At 42.7% G+C, this 22923-nt stretch overlaps 1 protein-coding gene across 1 annotated transcript in view; it reads right to left on the bottom strand.

The window, feature by feature from the left end:
• Positions 1 to 18191, bottom strand: part of plekhm3 (pleckstrin homology domain containing, family M, member 3) — a 46665-nt gene extending 28474 nt beyond the window's left edge. Inside the window, exons 1-2 of the mRNA XM_037686227.1 lie at positions 17615 to 18191; positions 11291 to 12388 (exon numbers count right to left, since the gene is read on the bottom strand). Of these exons, the coding sequence (XP_037542155.1) occupies positions 11291 to 12388; positions 17615 to 18134 (1618 nt within the window). The 5' untranslated portion in view covers positions 18135 to 18191. The remainder of the gene's footprint in view (positions 1 to 11290; positions 12389 to 17614) is intronic.
• Positions 18192 to 22923: the final 4732 nt, after the last annotated feature.

The following is a 22923-nucleotide window of genomic DNA, read 5'->3' as shown; positions in this document are numbered from 1 at the left end:
GGGCGGAGCGACTTACAGGGCGGAGCGACTTATAGGGCGGAGCGACATAGGGAGGAGCGACTTACAGGGAGGAGCGACTTACAGGGCGGAGCGACTTACAGGGCGGAGCGACTTACAGGGCGGAGCGACTTATCGGGCGGAGCGACTTACAGGGCGGAGCGACTTACAGGGCGGAGCGACTTACCGGGCGGAGCGACTTACAGGGCGGAGCGACTTACCGGGCGGAGCGACTTACAGGGCGGAGCGACTTATAGGGCGGAGCGACATGTACGGCGGAAAATATGGTAACTTGTTCCACAACGTTAGCTCTGTTTCAACAGTTCATAGAGCAAAACGTTCAGGACGTTCCTGACGTGACTTTTGGTTTTTGTGCAATTTTAACTTTTTGACAAATTTACCTTTGTCGGCCATGTTTTTCTCATTGAACATGAATGGAGCTCTCCACGTCCTTCAAACCCTTGGTGCTGTGTTTCCTGCTCATTTCAGCTGTTGTTTGGTTGTTTATCAGCTTGTCTGTGATGTTTTCAGCATCTTTCAGCTTCGCTCTGCTTACTGCAGCTTTTTTCACCTTTTATTCTGCTCCTCTCAGATTCTTTTGGCTAAGTTCAACATTTTTCTGCTTTTTCAGCCACTTTTTGTTTGTTCTGACTTTAAAAATTTCAGCTTCCTTTTTTTTTGTCGTTGTTGCCAATTTTAACTTTTTTCTGCTCATTTCAGTTTCATTTAGCTAATTTTAGATTTTTTTAATCTATTTGGCCTCGCTGCCTATTTTAGCATATTCTGCTACATTTCTGCTCTATTCAGCTCTTTTTTTTTTTTTTTTACACATTTCTATTGTTTTTCTGCTGCTTTCTGGTTTAATTTCCCTGCTTTCAGCAAATGTCAGCTGTTCAAATTCAAAACTTAACAGTTTGTAGCGATTAAACTTTTTTCAGCAGCTTTCAGCTAAAATCAATGCAATCAGAATTCACACTGCATTTTCATAGGAAATTACATTTCTCCAGTTTATTTTTTTACCTTTGGCTCAGAGTATGTCCTGGATGATTCTTCACCACTAGCACACCAAAGGTTAGCTCAATATCTGGAAAAGTGGCTAAATTGTAGCTATTTTTGTAACTTTTTTAGCTTTTAGCTGTGACATCTTGAATTGGGATGATTTTAAACGTCGTATGTACGTTTTGAGCTTCAATAAATTCTGTGCACTGCTTCAGGAGATATTTGGATAACATATGTGCACGGACACAGTTACATGATCACCCGCTTTTCTTGGCAGCAAACAATAATAAAGTAAGTATGGCCTTCAGACTTGTGTGGTGTCTGGCAACCAGCATGGTGGTTTTAGGTTCTTTGAGTTCTGTGGTTTGTGGGGTGAGGCCTCAAGAATCGGGCTTGTTAAGGCACATCCTGTAGATGCTCATTTAGTTTGGAATATAGGGTCTGAAGGACCGGGTCAAGACTTTGGCTTTTTGTAGTGAATACCATCTGGGAGTCCCACCACCATTGGGGAAAAGAGCTCCATGGTTATTCATCTTCCTCGCTTTAGAGAGGACACATCGCATCTGAAGTCACTGCAAACTGAAAAACTCCAAAACCACACAACCCTGTTATTTCCTGGGGGGCCACTATAGGTTTGAAAATATCATTCAGGGAGCACTTGAGATTTTCACAGGAAACAAAGACAGTTTTTACGGTTCAGAGTACAAAAAGTCAGCATTCTTTTCTGCAGTGTCTCCAAACTTTAACTTCAAACCATGCTGCGTTCACTGCAGCGCAGAAGTCGGAATTTAAAGTGTTTGTTGCAGCTACACTTTTACTAAGCATTTTGTGTTTGCACTGAAAGCCCTTCAGGTAAGGTCGCACAGAATTACGTGACATTCTTCATAAAGTTATCGTCACGTTTTCATGAAAACAAATACAACCATTAGAAGTTTGGTCTAAAACTGTGGCGTTAAAAACAGCAGGTGATATTCATTCCTTCAAGGAAGGCTAAGCCTTGAAATGAAACTATCTTGATGCCTAAAAGTAAAAAATAATTAAGGTTTGTCACAAGCAGTACACCAATATCTCCCGTTGCTGAGAGGTTTAAATAGTGAATGCTTGTAGTTTTGGAGATGAGTGTTTTTCTGGACTGGAACCTAGATGTTTCTGGTGCGAGATATTCAAGTGATGAGGCGTTACTCTGTGGAGAACAGAGGGAGCTTTTTGTTTTTCTTGTCTGAGACGACGCAGAGTGACGGATCCTGGGGTGGAGGGAGACATTTTATCCTCCATCCGGAGCAGTGGAGGAGCCAGGGGGTGGCCAATGGTGGCCTTAAACCACCCCAATCATTTAAAATTATACTTTTAAGCAATATAAAAACAATGAAGCACAGTTCCTTGAAATGATCGGAGTGGCTGGTTTATACAAGTGTGTATATATTCATTGTATCCAGAACGCTTTCACAGCGCTTCACTTTTTCCACATTTTGTTTTGTTGCAGCCTTATTCCAAATTGATGGTGCTCAGAAGGTTTCTGGAGTCCGCCCTCTCCCCCGCCGACTCATTTGAGCCAGTCATGGTCAAAGGGGTTCAATTCCTGCTGGATAATCCAGGTAGAAAAATCCAAACTTACTTTGGCCATGAGTGCCTCAAACGAGTCGGTGGGGGGGAGGGTGGACTCCAGAAACCATCTGAGCACCAGCAAACTGGTTGACCCACTATGTGAAGGAGTTATTTATAAGACTGAGTTTGTTGTGGCTCTTCGGACTGATGAAGTCCTTTGGATGAAAGACGAAACGTTTCAACACAAAGAACCCGTCCAGAGGACCTGTTGGATTTTTCTACCTGGATTATTGAGCAAGAATCAGGGTAAACAAATAATAGTCTTATCTCACTGAGCAGTTTAAGATAAAATATACAGTAAATGTATAACTCACTTATAGGTAGGCTTAATATAGCAGTGAGGTCATGCATGTGTTTTGAGGTGGTTGCCCTGTAAAAAAACCTTCAGTCCTCTGGTTGTAAGCCAGCTCGCTGAGGTGATGGTTAACAGTCGCAGAAACACTGTGTCACTTCGAGGAAATGGCTAACCATCAGTTTAGTTTTCTGGCCAACTACAGCCTCCAATTTGGTCCGCTTCTGTGGGGACCGCAGGAACAAAGGCGCATACCTAAAAAGCCTGAAAACATTGCAGAACCAGAAAGCAACCTTTGGACCTGACCTCAAATTCTATATCACGAGCAGCAGAGGACGACACACCCACATGTGCAAACATGTGGTGGTGAAATTATGTTTACCACACTTCAAGCACTCCATGGTGTTTTAATTATGAATCATATAACGACCTGATTCTGACAAATACAAGTACTAAAATTATAAGCTAAACATGGAGCGAACAAAGATAAATGTTTAATTATATACACACACAATGTAATGAATTTATTGGTTTTTGATATGCGATGCTACTTTATTTATAATGTGAGGTCATCATAGTGAAACATTCTTGGATCGGTCGAGGCCCGAGTTAACAACGGCCGCCACCTGTTGACAAACAGGGCGCCGGCGGAAATTATGCGACTGTTAGTTGAAGAGCACGAGGAGGGAAACGTGCACGGTAGCTGGAGTGAGGACAGAGGAAGCAGAGGACAGAGTGAGATGGAGGAGGACTCGCTGTGGCAGGGAAAAGCCGAAAGAAGAAGTTGAGTTGAACCCATATTTCCATATAGGATTGGTAAAATAAACAATAAAGATGATTATAATTCAGATTTATTTAAATAATACAAAATATGATTGGCCCAGCCCATTTAAATATTAATATCGGCCACAAGATATCAATCTTGAGGCTGATACTGATATTTGATTGATCTATTTCAGGCGGAGGTCACCAATCCAGACTACAGGATCCTGATCTGCTCTAATCCATCCATCCATCCATCCATCCATACATACATAAACACATCCATCCATACATACATACATACATATACATAAACACATCCATCCATCCATCCATACATACATATACATAAACACATCCATCCATCCATACATCCATCCATACATACATAAACCCATCCATCCATCCATCCATCCATCCATCCATCCATCCATCCACACATACACACATACACACACGCACTTTCCTTTCGGATTATGCGGGTCACTAGTGCCCATGTCCAGCCATCACTGTGTGAGAGGCGGGGGACACCTTGGACATCACAGGGACGCCCTGGACAGGTCTCCAGTCCATCACAGGGACATCGAGACAAACAACCATTCATTCGCTCTCTCTCACCTAGAAACAATTTAGAGTTACCAATCAGCCTATTAATAATTCAGTCAAATTTGATAATAGACGTTTAATAAAAATGTTTTTGCACATTTAAATAAAATATATATCCAGAAGTCTCAGATATTTCCTTGGAGGGCCCACAGCAACCTTATTATGTTTTTAGACAACACAATGTTCATTTTCACAAATGTGTCCATTTGCTTATTTCTGATGTTACCAGGTAGGCAAGGTTTCCAAATAATACAACGTAGCTTCTTTAAAATTTATTGTAGAATAACTTTTTATAGTCTCAGCTTTAAACATCGTCCAGCGCTGTGAGAGGAGCAACAAGTGAATTTTCCACTTGTCTCTGATCTTTTATGCATCCTTGTGGGATGAAGAGGAAGCGGGACAGAAGGAAAGATGAATGGGAATTCAAACGTAGCTCAAAAGGTCCACCGATTGTACTGCGGCTCTCTGTAGTGAGAGAGGGTCACTTTGACTCGCTCACACTGGGAAAGAGACCCAGAGGTACTGATAGAGAGAGAGTGAGGCGACATCAGGGCGAAAAGAGGACTCACGCTTTCATCTGCCCGCCACTGGTTCAAACCACCGCACCTCCGACAGGACACTGGTGTGTGTGTGTGTGTGTGTGTACATGTGCGAATTAAAACTGCAAAGACAAGAAAAGCTCAAGCTTTGATGTTTTTCCATTCACACGGACCAAACACTCGAATGATGGACTGCGAGTAAGAGACTGTCAATCTTTTGATGTGAACCTGCCTCCTACTTCCTCAGTTCCCTTCATATCTACTGATTCCACTTCACCCGAAGCCCTCGGTCCAACAGGCTCACGTGGTCCGACGGGGGCCTGAGAACGTGCTTCAATGCAACAACAGGGGCCACCATCATAAGGACTCGTGTGTGACTGTGCGTAAGTAAAGACGGGTTACAGGGTGATGGGGAGTCACAGCCTTCAAACAAAAACTTTTCCTTCAAAAGGAAACTCAAAAGCAGCAGTTTCCATTTCTTATTAGCTGAATACATTTTGATGTTACACAATCTCTGCGCATGCAAAGGTTGGACTTGAAACAAGTTCAAAGAAATAACAGTGGAAACTAAAGATGCATCCTGTGGCTGCAGCCATCAAGAACTCCTGTTTATAGTGTCTTCTTTAGATCATCTAATTTCCATTCAAACAACAGCAAACAAAAAAAAAATCCCAGTATCAGTGTTTCGTGTTGACAGTTAGCACCAGAAATAGTTTGTAAGGAATATCACGGTCCTTTCAGGGCTCCTTCACAAAACGCCTCAAGTCGGGACTTGGACGCCTTCTGGTCGTCTCGGTGTGCTTTCTAAACTGCCGCATGTACCACGGTGGCGAGGCGGGTTGAAATCAACCCATTCCTGATGTACCTTTGTGCTGTGAATAAAGGTAGTAGCAGAGCCGAAACGGTTGATATGAAAAGTGGGGAGCGGCGGAAGGGAGACGGGCTGCAAAGGATGACACGGTGCACGGGTCCAGCAGGATGGTTCAATAAGACCCACCGCTCTCTGAGCCGCTCCGGTCCACAGGGAACTCACTGAGATCTACGCAGTCCATCTGTACTTTCCAGCCCCTTTCCCGCCTCAGGCTCCAGCCTGTCATGGCGGCTGTCTCCGTGATCCTCCATCTGCACGGAGCGAACTCTATCGAACAGTTCGGTTCCGTAGGGAACAGTGAATGTTCTGTGTCTGCTGAACCCGGTTCTTGAGGGCAATCATCGTCCATTGCCACAGTCATCACTATCATCAAGCTGCTAATGGGACCACTCTGCTAACAGTCAGTGTTTTTATAACACTATTTTTATTTTAATTGCGTTTTATTGTTGTGTATTGTTGTCTGACAATGAGTCGTGACTCAATGAGTCTAACTTTGGCAACAGCTGCTGTTTTAAATGTGCTTTATAAATAAAGTTGACTTGACTAACCTGTATAAATGGAGGTTAAATAAATAAATAAAAGGTAGACCAGCATTGCAGCGTAAAAACGTGAAGAAGTGATGACATGGTCGGTGTGACCATGATTAATTATAGAAGAAAGCTCAATGATGATAAACAGCAACTTTGTGTTTAGTTTAAAAACAGTTAACCACAAAGACAATCACTAAACTGAGATTTGTCGTGTTTTGTAAATGATATGAGGCAGAAGTCCGTCACATTTAAAGCATAGTGTTCTCTGTCAACCCAGCTGAGTTCTGCTCCAGTCTTTTGTTGGTTCTGATGCTCGCCTCATTTCTAAAAGCTCGGTCTGTGCAGAACGTGGCAAGTTCTCCTGGAGGTTGATAACCAACCAGATCCATCTTTACTGCCATTTCACTGAACAGTTTTATGAAAGAACCTATAGTCTTTAATGCAGGTTAAACAAACGTTAAATTAAAAAATGAAGCCAGTATTGTTGTAAAGATTGCCTAAAAATAGGGCACATAACACACAAGTTGTGTGAGGTTTTAACATCTTCGTGTAACTTTGTACAATCCACTCAAATACCATCAAAAATATCTCACCAAAAATTAAAAAGGGTTTATGGAGCTTTTTGTTTTTCGTTAATATTTGACGAAAAAGCCCCAAACTGATCATTTATACAACTACCAGCGTCTGTATTCATTCATTCAGCCTTTATTTATACAAGTTAATCCCATTGAGCCTCGGGGACCTGATTCAACTTCTGCTAATTTAGTTCAAGTGAACAAATCTGAGCAGCGAAATAAATTTAGTCATTTGTTTCAGTTCCTGTTCATGAAGAATCACTTCTCTTTGTTGTTAAAACTACATCAACATTTTTGTTAAATAGTTAAAAAATGAATAAAACCTCATTAACGGTACATTTCTCTACAATTATAAAGCAATAGTAAAATTGTCCAATTTCTATTCAACATGTGATGCATTTTATGTGTTTGTTAACGTTGACATTAAAGTCTACGTGGGAATTATTCTACAAACGTTCAACACGTTGTCCTTCTAAATGAAATCCAGATGTTTTAATTGTCCCCCGTCACGGAGCAAAGAGGGAACTTGGAAAAACCCTCCATCCGTCTATCTTGTGAGCTGGAAAACTTTTAAAAAGTGATGTCCCGACTTCCATTTTGGTGTTACTGCATCTAAAGTCCCTATCAAAAATAGAGTTGCAACATCAACATCCAAGATGGCTGCCGCTACATATATTTAAACTAGCCAGCCCTTTCAACCCTAACAACTGGGGAGGCAGATGAGCAGCCAAAGCCTAATATAAGGTGGCCAAGGTCACCATCCTGATGTAAAGTCCTCCAGAAAAAGATTTAGGGTCATTTTAAATTTACCCTACACATTTACATTCTTTGTCCTGACTGATCTTCCACTATTTCTTTTTAAATTAACCCCACAGTATTATACTGTGCTACCATAAAGATGGAACAGTTTTTTATTGGTGTATGGTTTTCTTCACACATGGTGGTCAACGTAGCCAAATGAACCCAAAAAAAGTCAAATACAACATAGGACCTGCGTTACTTGTCTTGGGCGGGTGCTCCACCTGTATTACCCGCTAGCTAAGTGCAACATTAGTGGCGGCAGTTGTTGGTTGGGGTGGGGGGGCTTGGTTCTGTTGACAGGGCAGGGCACCCTCCTTGAATAATGGTAGGGGAAACACTGACTATGTATGTACCATTATTTGCAGATAAATAGGAATATCGGAGCATAATCAGGATGTTTATGAAAAGACCAAGAATGTTGAAAAGTTCAGAGTTTGGAATTTTTTATTAGCAGACTGGGAAAATGTCTATTATTTGTGTTCCCTTTTAACATTTTTAAATGCAGAAACATTTGTCTCAATAAGAATAACCTCTTACACAAGTGGAAAGTGAGAGAAATGGGATAGAAATGGTGAGAAATAACCCGGTCTACGGTACAATTTAGCCGTCATGTCTTGAAGATGGTGATCATTTAGAAGATTGGATGCTTAACAAATAAATAAATTAAAATATATACATTTATTAAAATTACCTGTGGAATGAAAACTCATTTGATTTTATTTAAATGGTCTAAAAGACTTAAGTTGTGTTAATTACCAGTGCGGCAGGGTAAGAAGGGTTATTGTCACATGAATGCAGGGTACAGCGTGAAACACGGACACTAAGAGAGGAAAGCTTGAATGAAGTGGAGAAAGAAACGGAGAGAAAGGAGGGAAATAAATGAGCTGTATAGAAAATAAACGTATCCAGCTGTCCAATCCATCCAGCTCTGAACAAACCGCTCCAACAAACAGCCGCGCTCACAGCTGACCACTGGAGCATCCCGGGGCTGCTTTCATTCACGCTCATTCATTTATTGACTCACTCATTCATCCATTTTATTTTTCCCTCCACCGATGCTTTAAGCCCACCAATTATCATCAGTTGCCCCCAGACGGCCTCCGTCCTCGTTCCTGGTTCAGCTGTCCTTTCAGGCCGCCCTGCATTAATAAGCCAGTTGTTACAAATAAAAAGGAGGTGAGTGGTGATTATTCAAAGCCCTCCTAAGAGAGAGAGGGCGCCTACGTTTCACGCCCAGGGAGAGCCACAGGTCCGCCTGCCATTTACGGAGACGTCCAATGCAGATTAACTGGAATATTATTAAAGGAGGTGGGAGCTGAAGAAATCCTAATCTGAAAAAGGCCTTGAAAACTGAAAACCCTGATCTGAAGCAGAAAACACTCAGAAGAAGGTTAAGTTTGTCTTGCTGATAGAAGCAAGACATGACCAAAAAAACCTTTCAAATGAATTCTTGTAGTTAAAACATTCAACTGGAGAAATCACATTTCCTGCGAAAATGCAGCACCAATGCTTATTGCAGAAGAACTTGCTGAAAAACAGCTGAAATTACCTAAAAAAAATATCCTGAAATGTAGCCGAGATGGAAGAACAAGCCCAAGTTAGCAGAAGAAAGCAGAAAGGACACATATTTGCTGAACTCTGTTTAAATGAGCAGAAATTAACACAAAAAATAGGAAATTAGCTTTAAAAAAGCTGTAATTAGCAAAAAATAGCTGAAAAGGCAGAAAGAAGCTTAAACCACCAGAAGAAAGCGGAAAGAGCTGAGATGAGCTAAAAAATGTGAAATTACATGAAAAGGCTAAAAACAGCATCAAGATAGCTAAATAGTAGCTGAAAGAGCTGAAACTAGCAGAACAAATCAGAAAGGAGCATAACAAGCTGAAATTAGCATAAACAAGTTAATTGGGCTGAAAGTAGCAAAAATTACCACGAAAAACTTTATTTGAAAACAGCCGAAATTAGCTATGAAAATGCTAAAAAATGTAGCTGAAATGGAAGAACAAGCCTAAGTTAGCAGAAGAAAGCAGAAAGAACGAGTTTACACAATTAGACTGAAAGAAGCAGAAATGAGCAAAAAACGTAGAAATTTTCTGAAAAAAGCTGAAATCAGAAAAAAAAACCAGCTGAAAAGTAGCTAAAAAACAGAAAGAAACTTAAATTATCTTTTTAATCTTGGACGAACACATTGAAAACGTAAATAAATATAAATAAATAAAAACAAGTTGTGTTTCTAGAACTTTTTTCTTCTTCTGCATATTTGGGATTAAAAAATGTCCTTCTTTCAGCTGCTCCTTCTTCAGGGGTTGCCAGAGTGAACTCTCGCACGACGACTTGGAGACTGTTTTTCCGCCGGACGCCCGTCCTGACTCAACCGCAGACACCGAGCTGCCACAGCCTCTGAGCAGAGCAGAGAGCTGCATGTGGGGCACCCGGGGGAGACGTTTAGGACGATAGTCACAAATGTCAGTTTACAGAGAGTGGGGAGTGGTGGGGCAGAGGTTAGAGAAGGTGGGCCTGTGATCGGAAGGTCGTTGGTTCAACTCCCTGGACAAACAACATTAAAATGTGGGTGGTAAAGGTGAAGCACCCACACCTGCCTCCACTCTTGTTTGCCCCACTCTGAGCCCTTGAGCAAGGCCCTGAACCCCCACCACCTGCTCCCCCAGGCACCCTACATGGCAGCTCTCTGCTCCGCTCAGAGGCTGTGGCAGCTCGGTGTCTGCGGTTGAGCCAGGAAGGACGTCCAGAGTAAAATCAATCTCCAAAAGTTAATTTCAACCGTCTACGACGACTCACATTAATAAGTTGGAGCAAATGTTACATCGACTGCTTTTATACTTGGTCACTTTTAAGATTTGTTTTCACTGTCCCACATTCCATCCACAAGCTGCACCCGCTACATAAAAACGTACTCCTCCACTGATCCCCTCTGAGTTGTTACTCTACTGGTCTGATCCCAAACACAAACGAGAAAAAGTAACAGTGAGTGATTATGGAGGAACTGTTAAAGAAAGAAAAGGTCCTGGTGGACTCAGCTCATCTGTATATTAAAAATGCATTTAAAGCACATTCTAAGGTGAAAAGATGATTTTAACTTTACCCAGTGATAATTTTTTTGTCCATGTCTGAACAACATGTCTGTACTGTTAGCAAAATATCTGTAATCTCTGGTGTACATAAGATCTTGACTGTTTTGTTTTTATCGTAGCAGAAATTGAGTTTGTAAATGCAGATAGTGTTTTATGCAGTTTGAAAAGATTATAATCCTAAGTGCCTTTTCTCAAATCCTTCTGTAACTTACATTTTGGACACAAGTTTGATATTTTTTGGGAAAGTTGTTTTCTGCAGTTAGAACTGAACTCCCTCCTGCGACGACCTCATCGTAAGTTTCCTTTTTGTACATTAACGGTCCAATCTTGTTTAACAAGAGTACCAAATATGGCACATTACTCACCCGTCAAACAACTATTATACAGCAGCACAGCAATCTATAGCAAGTGAAGACCTTGACCTTGATTTGTGACCTTGACTTGCTGGAGCAATGAAAAGTGCATGCGACGCTGTTCAGCGGTGTTCACTTTTACAGAAGTTATGGTCGGGACAAGCAAATAAGTTGTTTTAATTTTGACCTTGATTTGTGACCTTGAAGCTTGGGTGATGAACAACACTCCATCTAGTGATGATGTATGCGTGTGTTTGTAAAGACCACCTACCTGCACACCTGAAGCTCTGAGCAGTCAGCCCCTTCTCAACAGCCAGACAGGTGAGGATACTGAGGAAGCTGGTGGTGACGGACTGCCGTTTGGCTCGCTGGGCCTCTCTCTGCCGCCGGTCTCTCGTGGGTTTGGATCTAAGCAGCACTCCTTGGAGGTCTTGAGGTCCTTCTCCTGACTCTCCCGTCTTTTCTTCTGCAGGCCTCTGGGCTTTGACGACCCCCTCCCGTAGAGCCTTCACCCACTCTTGAGCCTTGAGACGATCGTCTGCCTGAAGTTTCAGTACCTCTTTGGAGAAAACAGCCTGAAAAAAATTCCCTTTATCCATCCGTGACGCTTCATTCTCTGGCTCAAAGTCATGCTGCACAGCCAAGCAGGATGCCAAGGAGTACTGGAGGACAGGTTGGGACACAGATGTGCGTCCTTCAGTAGGAAAGGCCTGGAAGGAAGACCTTGTTAGGATAAAGGTAAAAGCCCGCCAGTTGTTTTGATCCATCAACAGGTGAAGCGGTCCAGCTTTGAGGATTTCTTGGCAGCGCTGGGTGAGCAAAGGAAGAGTGGTGGGTCTGCTCAGGCCTCCTGAATTAGACTGAAGACAGAGAGACGCCTCCCCTGAGGCTGAGGTGTCGCTGTCGCCGTCCGGTCGGGTGTCGAGCCCAGACGGAGAGGGTGATGAGGAGGGTGACATGGGTGTGGGAAAATTGGTGAAATGTTGGTTTTCCACCTGAATTTGTTGCCTTACAGGTCTGGCTGCCTGAACCTTCTCCCACATCAACCGTCTCCACTCCACGGCCTCCCACTGGTTCGCCGCCCTCAGCTGGAGACGCGTGCTGTTGAAGAACACCGCCTGGAGCGTGCGCTGGTCGCCGGGCTGGCTGACCTGAACGGACTGGCTGCAGGGTGCCGGTGAGACGACGCTCTGGCAGTGCGACAGGGAGTAGGCGGTGCCCAGCTGCCGATTGGCACTGGTGTCCAGGGTGTAGAGCCGGAGCTCACACGACGTCAGCTCAACGTAGCAAGGTGTCCAGCGGCCCCGGGGACCCTCACGCTGCTCCATCTCCCCCTGCTTCACCACACTGCCTCTGCTGCTTTTATCAGCTGGACACAGAAAGAGAGAAGAGACACAGATGATTCTGGACATGTGTTCATGATCTGTTTTATATAAAGAACTTTACACTGGCCGGCTGATGTCAGCCTCTCAGTTTGTTTAAAAACTCAGAATCACCTACATATTTGATGTCTCTTCAACAAGCATCTTCAAGGACATTCCAAAGCTAAACTGTCACGTTTTGCTTTGACGTTTCGATGGTGCCAACACTACTCAGTCAATCATTGACGCAGTAAAACTCGATTCAACAAATTCAGCAGAAATGCAGCTTAACACTAACCCTAAACACTTTAAAGCTGCTTTCTGCCCATTTTGATGTTCAAGGACACGTCGGTGGAGGGAGTCCAGTTCGGTGGCCTCAGGATTCATCTCTGCTCTTTACACATGATGCGATCTGTTGGCGTCATCGTGCCGTGATCTTCAGCTCTCACTGGAGCGGTTCACAGCCGAGTGTGAAGCAGCTCGGTTGAGAACCAGCACCTCCACACCTGAAGCCACGGTCCTCAGTTGGAAAAGGGTGGACTGCTCTCTTCGGGTCGAGGGTGAGGTTCTGCCTCAAGTGGAGGAGTTCAAGTATCTCGGGGTTTTGTTCAGGAGTGAGGGAAGAATGGAGCGTGAGATTGACAGATGGATTGGTGCAGCATCTGAAGTATTGTGGACTCTGTACTGGTCCATTGTGGTGAAGAGGAGCTGAGCTGTAAGACAAAGTTCTGTGTTTACCAGTCAGTCTACGTTCCTCCCCTCTGCTCTGGTCATGAACTCTGGTAGAGACTGAAAGAACGAGATTGTGGATCCAGGAGGTTGAAATGAGTTTCCTCTGCAGGAGCTGGACTCTCCCTCAGAGACAGGGTGAGAAGTTCAGTTATCAGGAGAGACTCAGAGTAGAACCACTGCTCCTCCACATCCAGAGGAGCCAGTTGAGATGGTTCATCTGCTACGGATACTTCCTGGGCACCTCCCTAGGGAGGTGCTTCGGGCATGTCCGATTGGGAGGAGACCCCGGGGAAGACCCAGGACACGCTGGAGAGACTATGTCTCTCTATTGGCCTGGGAACACCTTGGAGTCCTTCCAGAAGAGCTGGAAGAGGCTGTGGAGAGAGATGTGTGGACCTCCCTGCTCAAGATGCTGCCCCTGAGACCTGAGTCCAGAACAAGATGATGGACTGACGGATGGATGGACAGATGGATGGATGGACTGTTAAAGGTCAACAGGGACAAATATAAAACACACGTCAGTGTTTAACAAGTCTTATGCAGGGTTTGGTGTAGCCCAGTATGAGCAAGGAGAGAAAAGTAATGACCCTAGTTTAAAAGACAGATTGATATTTCAATAAACTAGAATAGCCAGAAAACAGGAAATCCGTGGTGAATTTTAAACTACTACGTTACATTATTGAGAAACTGGCAGCAGAATTAACTTAAACACTGGGGAGTTAGTTATTGGCCCTGAGACTGAAGGATTGAAGTGTTGGGACTATTACTGTGTGATACCGAACCCTAACAGGTAGACGACACGAAGCTAATTTAAAACAAGGAGGTTTCCTCACAACAACCCCTAATTCTCATCTCGACCCTCCCAAGCGTGAAGTCTAATTTACTAGACCTGTATGGCGTTAAACAGATTTGCATATTGATTCATTCCTTTTTGCAAATGGTTTGTTAACATGCACAGTCTGTGACCTGGAGTGACGCCACGTCTGCTACAGTTCTGGTAAGATTGATGAGACTCCGGACTTTCCCCCCTCACATTAACCAAACTATAAATTGACTTACCTTTTTTTCAAGGAAAGAGATCTAGTAGATCAAAGAAACAAAATGCATGTTTTTAACCAATTAAACAAGAGTGTGGAGGGCGTTCACATCTAAATCAGGTTTGTCAGGTTGACTACTATAAGTGATTTATTTTAGGTTAAACATTAACCCGGTAAGAACTAGTTTAAATATCTGCAAGTAAAAAAATGCATTGATATTAAGGCCTTAATTGGCTATACACCTTTGAGGATAAGGTTGCAAGATTGTTTTGGGTGCGTGGCTATTTCTGCAACAGCATTAGAATAAATTAGTGTAACTACGTGTTGAAACTTAAAAACCCAAACATCTATTTGACTAAACCTTGAAATAAAAATCATCAACTCTGCTTTACTGTAGATGTGTTCGTGCTTTTTCACCTTCATATGACCAAATAACTGAAAACACACAGAGCTTGTGAAACCAAATTAATGTTTTGTAAGCTATGTCTTTTCTGTCACGTAGCAAATGGTTCTTTTTAGTAGAGAAACGTTAAAGTGAGAGAAATTCTTATTCGATGTTTAGTCGATTATTGGCTCACGGGGTGAGATCGTTGCTTTTTCTTTGGACATCAGTGCAGAAACAAGAAAATGCAGAAGCCGAGTTGAATTTTATGACGTGATTGAGAAACGAGAGCCATTTTGTGCGAGCGGAACAAAACCCATCAGACGTTTGTGCAGACTGGAAAAACTTTTGCCAAACTGCAGTGAAAGAAAAACAGATTTGGTAGAAAATCTTTTGTCATCAGCATGAAGACAAACTCGAGCTTACAGCTGTAGTTTATCTTTTGTTATATCACAAATAAATATAGAAGGAATTGGAGCCCAACTTCCTAATGCAACCTTACCAGTGAGTGATAACCACTGCACTATGTTCTATGATCCCATCCATCCATCCATCCATCCATCCATCCATCCATTATCTTTACCCGCTTCATCCTTTGTTTTATGGGTCACTGGTGCCCATGTCCAGCATTCACTGGGCGAGAGGCGGGGACACCCTGGACAGGTCTCCAGTACATCACAGGGACACACAGAGACAAACGAGACAAAACCATTCGCTCTCTCTCTCTCTCACCTAGGGACAAATTAGAGTTACCATCAGTCTAACATGCATGTTGTTGGTCTGTGGGAGGAAACCGGAGCACCTGGAGAAAACTCACGCAGCACGGAGAGAACATGCAAACTCCACACAGAAAGGCCCCTGGTCCAACCGGGGATTGAACCCAGGACCTTCTTGATGTGAGGCAACAGTGCTAACCACCGAGGACAATTGAGGACATATTGAGGACAATGGTCAATTTTACATATTTAACATATAGAACATATAAAAGGCTTCACAAACTTTCAAGCACCACTGTAGATGCTTGTCAGGTGAAGGAAAATTACCAAAAGATTCAATCAGATTACTCTTTTTTTTAATCCATCTTTGAACTCCGTCTTCCTGAGCAGATTTATTTTCTATAGACTCTCACAACTCCCCTGATTCCAAAGTTTCTTTCCTTCCATTTTATGTATCCACTTAATCCTGACTTCCTTTCAATGAGAAACAAATAAAATACAATGTATATTTTTTATGCATTATTTATTAGCCATCAGCTGCATTGATTTCTAAAGACTGACATCATCACCAGCCTTGGAAAATACACTATTGGTCACGCAGCTGAAGGGTCGGACAGGTCGAGGCTTCGTGCAGTTTTTGTACAAAATGGTTACGTCTGATTTATGTCTTGGGCAGTCCTCTGCATGCTTTAATGAAACGGAGCTACAAGTTATGTATTTTTCTTTAACTGATTCACTGTTTTACTTTGTTTTTAAATGTTACAAAGAGAAAAATATTACAATCTTGAGAAAGAGATTTTTTTCCTCTTTTCAAACCTAAATGAAACCTTAAAAGGTTTAAACGTACTTTGTTTGGCTATATGCATGTACAGTACGCATTTTGTTTATGTAAAACTGTGATAATCAGCTCCATTAGCTCTCTAAACATCTCCAGCTGTCACTAATGGAAAGGCAAACAGGCTCTTTCTTCTTATTTACTTCAGTGGAGAGACACGGCGAGGCTGAGCTAAATCACTTTGCCTTTCTGCTTATTACCGTCCTCTTCCTCCTCCTCTTCTTTCAGTACGCATCGAGCCAAACTAAACGGCCTCATATCTTTTCACACGTATGCTAATACTAAATAATCCTGCCTGTATCAGGGGCCGGGTAATTGGGTTGCCTCTTCTCTCGCCTCATTTGAGTCCATTTGCTGACAGGATTACAGGCTATTATCCCTCAGGATCCCTTAGGATCTCCTTAGGTTTTCAGATGGCCAAAACACACAAACAAATAGGGTGTGTGTGTGTGTGTGTGTGTGTGTGTGTGTGTGTGTTTGGCTCACTGTCTGAATATGGAGCGACACAGCTGTGTCATTTTAAGTTATCATCATCATCTTCTATCATTATTTCTTTCTCTGGGAGGCTTCAGCCCAAGTACAGCACACGCCCCGATCTGCAGCACAAAGAGTCCCGCCGTCTGTCCTGCAAGAGCTTCTCAAAGGCCGAGGAAGCTTTTCAGTGGACGGACTGCCGATCAGAGCGGAGGAGGAGGAGGTGTGTGTGCAGGTAAGGAGCCAGCCTTCTGGTGAGAATTAAGAATACTTCAGGCTCAATGATTTGGTCACCAGAGGCCAGGACCCCATCTTCAATGAAAGCAGCTCCGCACGCCACAAATCTCCATTTAGGCAAAAGCAGCGGTTTTAAAGGATCAGTTCACACAAACTGGAAAACAGTCAGAAGTGTCCAATTACTGGGGGCAGAATGAAATAACACTGATTACCTCATGAAAATCAGCAGGTGCGTGCTGTGGTAATGAATAGATTAGATGTTAACAGCATTAGAGGATGCAGGAGAAAAAGACAGAAATTAAGTCTGCTTAAATTATCTTTGCTTTAATTATTATAAATTATCTTTGGTACGAGTTTTGATGTAACGCAAAAATACAAGAGCACAAGCATTAGCTGATACTGTGTTTGCACTGACTCACCTGTCGAGAACTTTTAATCTTGTGTAAAATTATTTACACTTACACGTTCACTGTGCCAAAATTCTAGTGGATGGGTTCAATACAATTTACAGCTTTGGTCATTTGAATTTGTTTCATATTTAAACTCTCAAGAATCAAACAGTCAAACAAAAGCAATAGACTGGCGAACAAATTCTAATTTTAACACCCCCCCCCCCCCCCCGTAGAAAGTTAAGACTCGAAAAAACACGGATGAACTCACGAAACATGAGAAATATTACCAGATTAAAGTGAAAACGCTGGATTAGTGATGTGAATGCAAACTCGCTGGTTTGAAACTAATATTAGTGATACAGAAACACAGATACGTTTTGATCTAAATAATCAAATGTACATACTTGCACAAACTACAAGTGAACTCACCTTCTCGCTGCTGATTGAGGATCATATTCTTCAGCGTGTTGCAGTCCACCGTGGGCAGTCCGTTGTCGGTGTACGCAGACGGACGGTAGTTGACATCCGACCTGGACCGGTTGTGTCCCTTTTTAAACACCGACTTGGATGAGGAGTTGCCAGCGTTGTTGCACTCCTGGATATGGGCCGCCAGGTCGTTGGTAGACCGAGCTCGGCTTCTCTTGCCGTGCCTCAAGCCCTTCCCCAGCCCAAGCACGCTGACATTGTCGGCCCAGGCCAGGCCCAGAGGCCCGACCTCCGGCTGCTCACCAGCCAGCAGACTCCACACCCCGCTGGAGCTCAGCTTCCCCAGAGCAGCACTGGACACATCCTGCAGCTGCTTCGGCTGCCTTTGAGCTTGCCGGTGGTTCGTCTGAGCCAGGTGTGGACCTTGGCTTTGCATCCTATCCATGCAGTGGATGAAGTCCTCTGTTGCCTCCAGAGCCGGGCTGATACTGCCCACCACGTCAAGTTGCTCCAGACCCTCCATGGCTGCACCAGGAGTGGCTTTTCCCTGAGCAAGAACCCCCTTTACAAGGTTGTTTTCCAAAACCAGCGAAGAAGCCTTGTTTTCACAATCCACATGTCCAAGAGGCAAAGCCAGCAGTCAGGGACTAATGCAAACCTTTTAGCTGTGATGACGAAATATCAAGATGAGCATTTAAAAAATCTGCTAAATGCCCTCACTGCTGCCAGAAGTTGAGCTGTGCTCTTCATCTGAAGGCTTCCTTCAGTTTAAAAATCTTTCCTTCCTGTCTTCAGGCTTTAGGATCGAGGGTTTGCTTTCTCTTTGAGGAAGTGCAACCGCTGCAGCTTCATGTCAGACCCACGACACAAGTGTCACGGCCAGAAAACAATCTGATCTGGACAGAAAACTAAGATCCTCCGTCAGATACACTCACTCTGGGTCAAAAATAAAGCAGCAGAATCCCATCATTCTGGCCAGCCAGTTGGTTAGAAGGTCAACAGATTGAGGCCGTTTGTGGCTTCACTGCAACAAAACGAGAACAAAGAAAGAGGAAGTCAAGACACGCAAACACTAGACAACAAAAAGAAAACCTGCAGCTGGTTAAATGGACACTGATTCATTTCTACTGGTTCAGTTAATTTGATCCAAGACTTTGTCAAAACAAAAGTTAGAAAAAAGGACGATGAGCTTCAAACTACCAGCAGCAGCATCTTCTACACTCTGAGCAGAACAGACTATGATAGAACAGAAATGCTCGTCCTCCCTCACGTGTCCCGGTGGAACAATACTTCCTGCTCAGCTGCTTATCACTGAACTGAGAGGAGAGGAACCAGGCCCGGGTGGGGTTCCTCTCCATCCACCCATCTGTCTCGTTTTCTCCACTGCATCTACTGTTTATATACACTCCTATTGATTTTCTCCTCTTACAGATATCAATTATTTAATGACCATTACATCACTGCTCTGGCATTCATGGTGGAAAAAATAGAATATTTGACATTTTATTCAAGATACCGATATATAAAAAAATTATATGATTTCATTGTTTAAGACAAATTATTTTATACATTATATTTAAAGTGGCAGCATGGAAGAGCAGTGGTTAGAGCTGTTGCTGCTCAGAGATAAGGGATCGCCCTCCAGTCTGGGTGGTTTGCATGTTCTCTCCATGCTGCGTGGCATTTCTCCAGGTACTCCAGTTTCTTCCCACAGACAAAAAACATGCACGTTAGACTGATTGATAAATCTAAATTGTCCCTAGCTGAGAGAGAGTGAATGGTTGTTTGTCTTTATGTGTCCCTGTGATGGACTGGAGACCTGTCCAGGGTGTCCTCCACCTCACAAAATGATAGCTGGAGAAAGGCACTAGGCTCCCCGCGACCCAGAAAGGAGAACAAAGAACAGAAGATGGATGGATGTTTAGAGCTTATGTCTAGAATGGACCGTTTTATCTTACATCATCACGTTAACACCCACACGCCATCGTATTTAGCATGACATGTTCCTACAGATCCAGATCTGATGTAACCATGAATCATCATCACTGGTTGCTCATCAAACTTCCCTCTAAACACTGAATCACAAACAAACCAACTGTGAAAATCCCAGTACAGACTCACTGCAACATAAAACTCTTTTTACTGATCGTGTTCAGTCAGCGCTTTAAAATCTCATCAATTTTGCCAAACAAAAATGTGGACACACCTAAACAAAAAAGTTTTTTTAATGCATTTTCTACATGATTCATATGCAAGATGTTGAGCATTAACAGTCTGATGACAGATTTATAAAAAGATCTTCACCTGATATCAACAGATACCAGATCAATGTGTCCGAGAATGTTCAAGTTCAAGTAGGTTTATTGTCGTTCACATAACACACGCATCGTGAGGTGGAATGAAATTATGTGCACAGTTACATCCAACAACAGCAACGTAACGAGAATGTAACGTGCTGTTTAACACAAACAGTTCTTTTCAATCAGTGGTGTAATTTATAATGGAGCAAAATCCAAACAACAGCATAAGGAAATAAAAAAAAAAAAAATTAAAGTTCTTTCAAACCTCAATGTGCACTGATAAAACTAAAAAAATAAAAAATAAAATAAAAAAGCTTTTGTACAAAATCTCCTCAAATCTGTTTCTGTTTACATTTAATCTATGTTTGCAGTTTTATTATGAATTCAGCTTCTTCCATGAAACTAAAAACATGCACTTGTGAATGCTTTGGTATGATTTTTGAAAACAAAGTTGTTTCACATGTTCTAAAATGTTTAAATGATTTAGACATTATCCAGCAGCTACAGATACATACGAGGACGTAATGATATAACTTGGTTAAGTCAGCAGACAGAATGTGCTGATGAGATTAGAATTGATCGAGGAAAAAAGTCATCATCTGTAAATGTATATCCCCGGCTGGTCTGCACACTGAGGTGTGTGACAAAACAAGAAATTCTGTAGGACACTCCCTGCATTATGGAACCGTCTTAGATTTAACTGAGGTGCATGTAGATCATTTAGATCAAAAGTCCAGACGATGTCCTAATAACGTGGACATCATCTCCATCCGTTATCGTTACCCGATTCTTCCATTCCAGGTCGTGGGGGTCACTGGTGCCCATATCCAGCAATTACGGTGCGAGAGGTGGGGGACACCCTGGACAGGTCTCCAGTCCATCACAGGGACACATGGAGACAATCGAGACAAACAACCATTCACTCTCTCACTCACACCTAGGGACAAATTAAAGTTACCAATCAGTCTAACATGCATGTTTTTGGACTGTGGGAGGAAACTGGAGTACCTGCAGAAAACCCACGCAGCACGGAGAGAACATGTAAACTCCACACAGAAAGACCCCCGGCCAGGATTTGATGTGGCGAACTTTTTGTGTCACCATTCTAATAACGGTTTGTTTATTTTTGAAATTAATGTTTGATTAGATCTTGATCTACCTTAAGGTTTTTATGAGCTCCGTCCATCCTCTTCTGCTTGCTCCAGAGTCAAGTTTCGGGTGCAGCAGTTTGCGCAGTGAGGCCCAGACGTCTCTTTCCACAGCCACCTCTTCCAAGTCTTCTGGGAGGACCCCAAGGTGTTTGTTACCAGACCAGCTGAGAGACAGTATCTCTATCATGTCCCAGGGGTCTTCTCCTATTACAGTACCTCCCTAGGGAGGACTTCAGAGGGCATCCTTACCAGATGCCTGAACCACCTCAACTGGCTCCTCAGGATGTGGAGGAGCAGAGGCTCTACTCAAGTCTCACCCGGATAACTGAGAGAGTCCAGCTACCCTGCAGAGAAATCGCTTGGATCAGCAATCTCATTCTTTTTGGTCACTACCGAGAGTTTGTGACCATAGGTGAGGGTGGGATCGTAGACTGACCGATAAACAGAGCTTCACCTTGCAGCTCAGCTCCCTCTTCACCACAACGGACCGGCACAGAGTACGCAATACTGTGGAAGCTGCACCAATCTGTCTCTCAATCTTACGCCCTATTCCTCTCTCGGTTAGTTTAGTCTATTTGAAATTTCATTGTAAAAACTGGACCAAAGGCAAATCTGATGAACATCGACTCACGTCAAGTTTTTATTTAGGGAAAGTCAAATCTTTCACAAAAGCATGTTCTCCTCTGCAGGTGGTTTTGACTTGAAAATAACTAAAGAAATTACGCTTTGTGTTTTAAATAAATGAAGCTCATTTTTTATTGATAATTCTTTCTCATATTCCAGGACAACATTTTACCACCCAGCACATACAAGTGTCATGCATGTAACATGCTATGTTACTGATAACACTGTTAACTCCTTCCCTGGTTTATCTTGTTCATGAGGTAAATTCTGCTGATCCAGCTGTGACTGTAAACAGAAACACACCAAGAAAGCAATATTTGACCGAAACATAGTTTCTCTGGAGTCTGAACGCTACTTTCAAATTGACAGTGTTTTATTTGAAGACAGCTTTAAAACTGTTTATCATAAAGATCGTGTCATGATTGTAAATATGGTTCACGAGGTTTGTATTTGCCAACACTGAAGTGTTTGTGTTGCCTCTCCTGAGTCAGCATCTCCGTAATGACAGAGGTGAAGCGACGGTCAGCAAGGATTTAATAACTATTAAATGTTCTTATTTGAGCCAACACAAACAAAAATAATCACTCATAACTGGTTACCTGCCGGGGAATGTTTCCGCTTAAGGCCCGAGTTTATCCCTGAGTAATGAAGAGAGCCGACAGCTAGCGTTAGCCGCTCTCAATCTTTCATCAATGTCACTTTAAAAACACACAAACTCGTTGTTTTTATTATAACTATATCCTGAGTTTTCTTTTAGAAAAGTGTTAAAAAACTAGCAGCGGATTAAACCGGTGTCATATAGACCTGCTGGAGAAAAATAAATCCACACTTACCTTACTGTGTTTACCATTATGTCATTCTGCGGTCCGTCAGCGGAGAAGTCCCCGGCGTGAAACAAAAACTGAGAAAAATGTTCCACGTACCGTTTTTCTTTTCATCCTGTCTTGTCCTTTCTCTTTCCTTCTTTCTTTCTTTCTTTCTTCGTGTTATTTATTTACGCATCCTTCATTTATTGACTTGACAAATAAATTGCCAGCAAAATAAAGCAAAAATATTTGCCGTTATTAATTGTAAAACTACCTTGAATCTTTATCATTTTCAATTTAGAGGATTCTATTTCAGAAAATAATATCGTTTTACACAGACAGACAGACAGACAGACAGACAGATAGATAGATAGACAGATAGACAGATAGATAGATAGATAGATAGATAGATAGATAGATAGATAGATAGA

Source organism: Nematolebias whitei, chromosome 13, assembly GCF_014905685.2.
Source record: "Nematolebias whitei isolate Nwh7 chromosome 13, NemWhi1, whole genome shotgun sequence".
Lineage (NCBI taxonomy): Eukaryota > Metazoa > Chordata > Actinopteri > Cyprinodontiformes > Rivulidae > Nematolebias > Nematolebias whitei.
The sequence above is the reverse complement of the archived record's forward strand: the minus strand, read 5'-3'. Positions and strand labels throughout refer to the sequence as shown.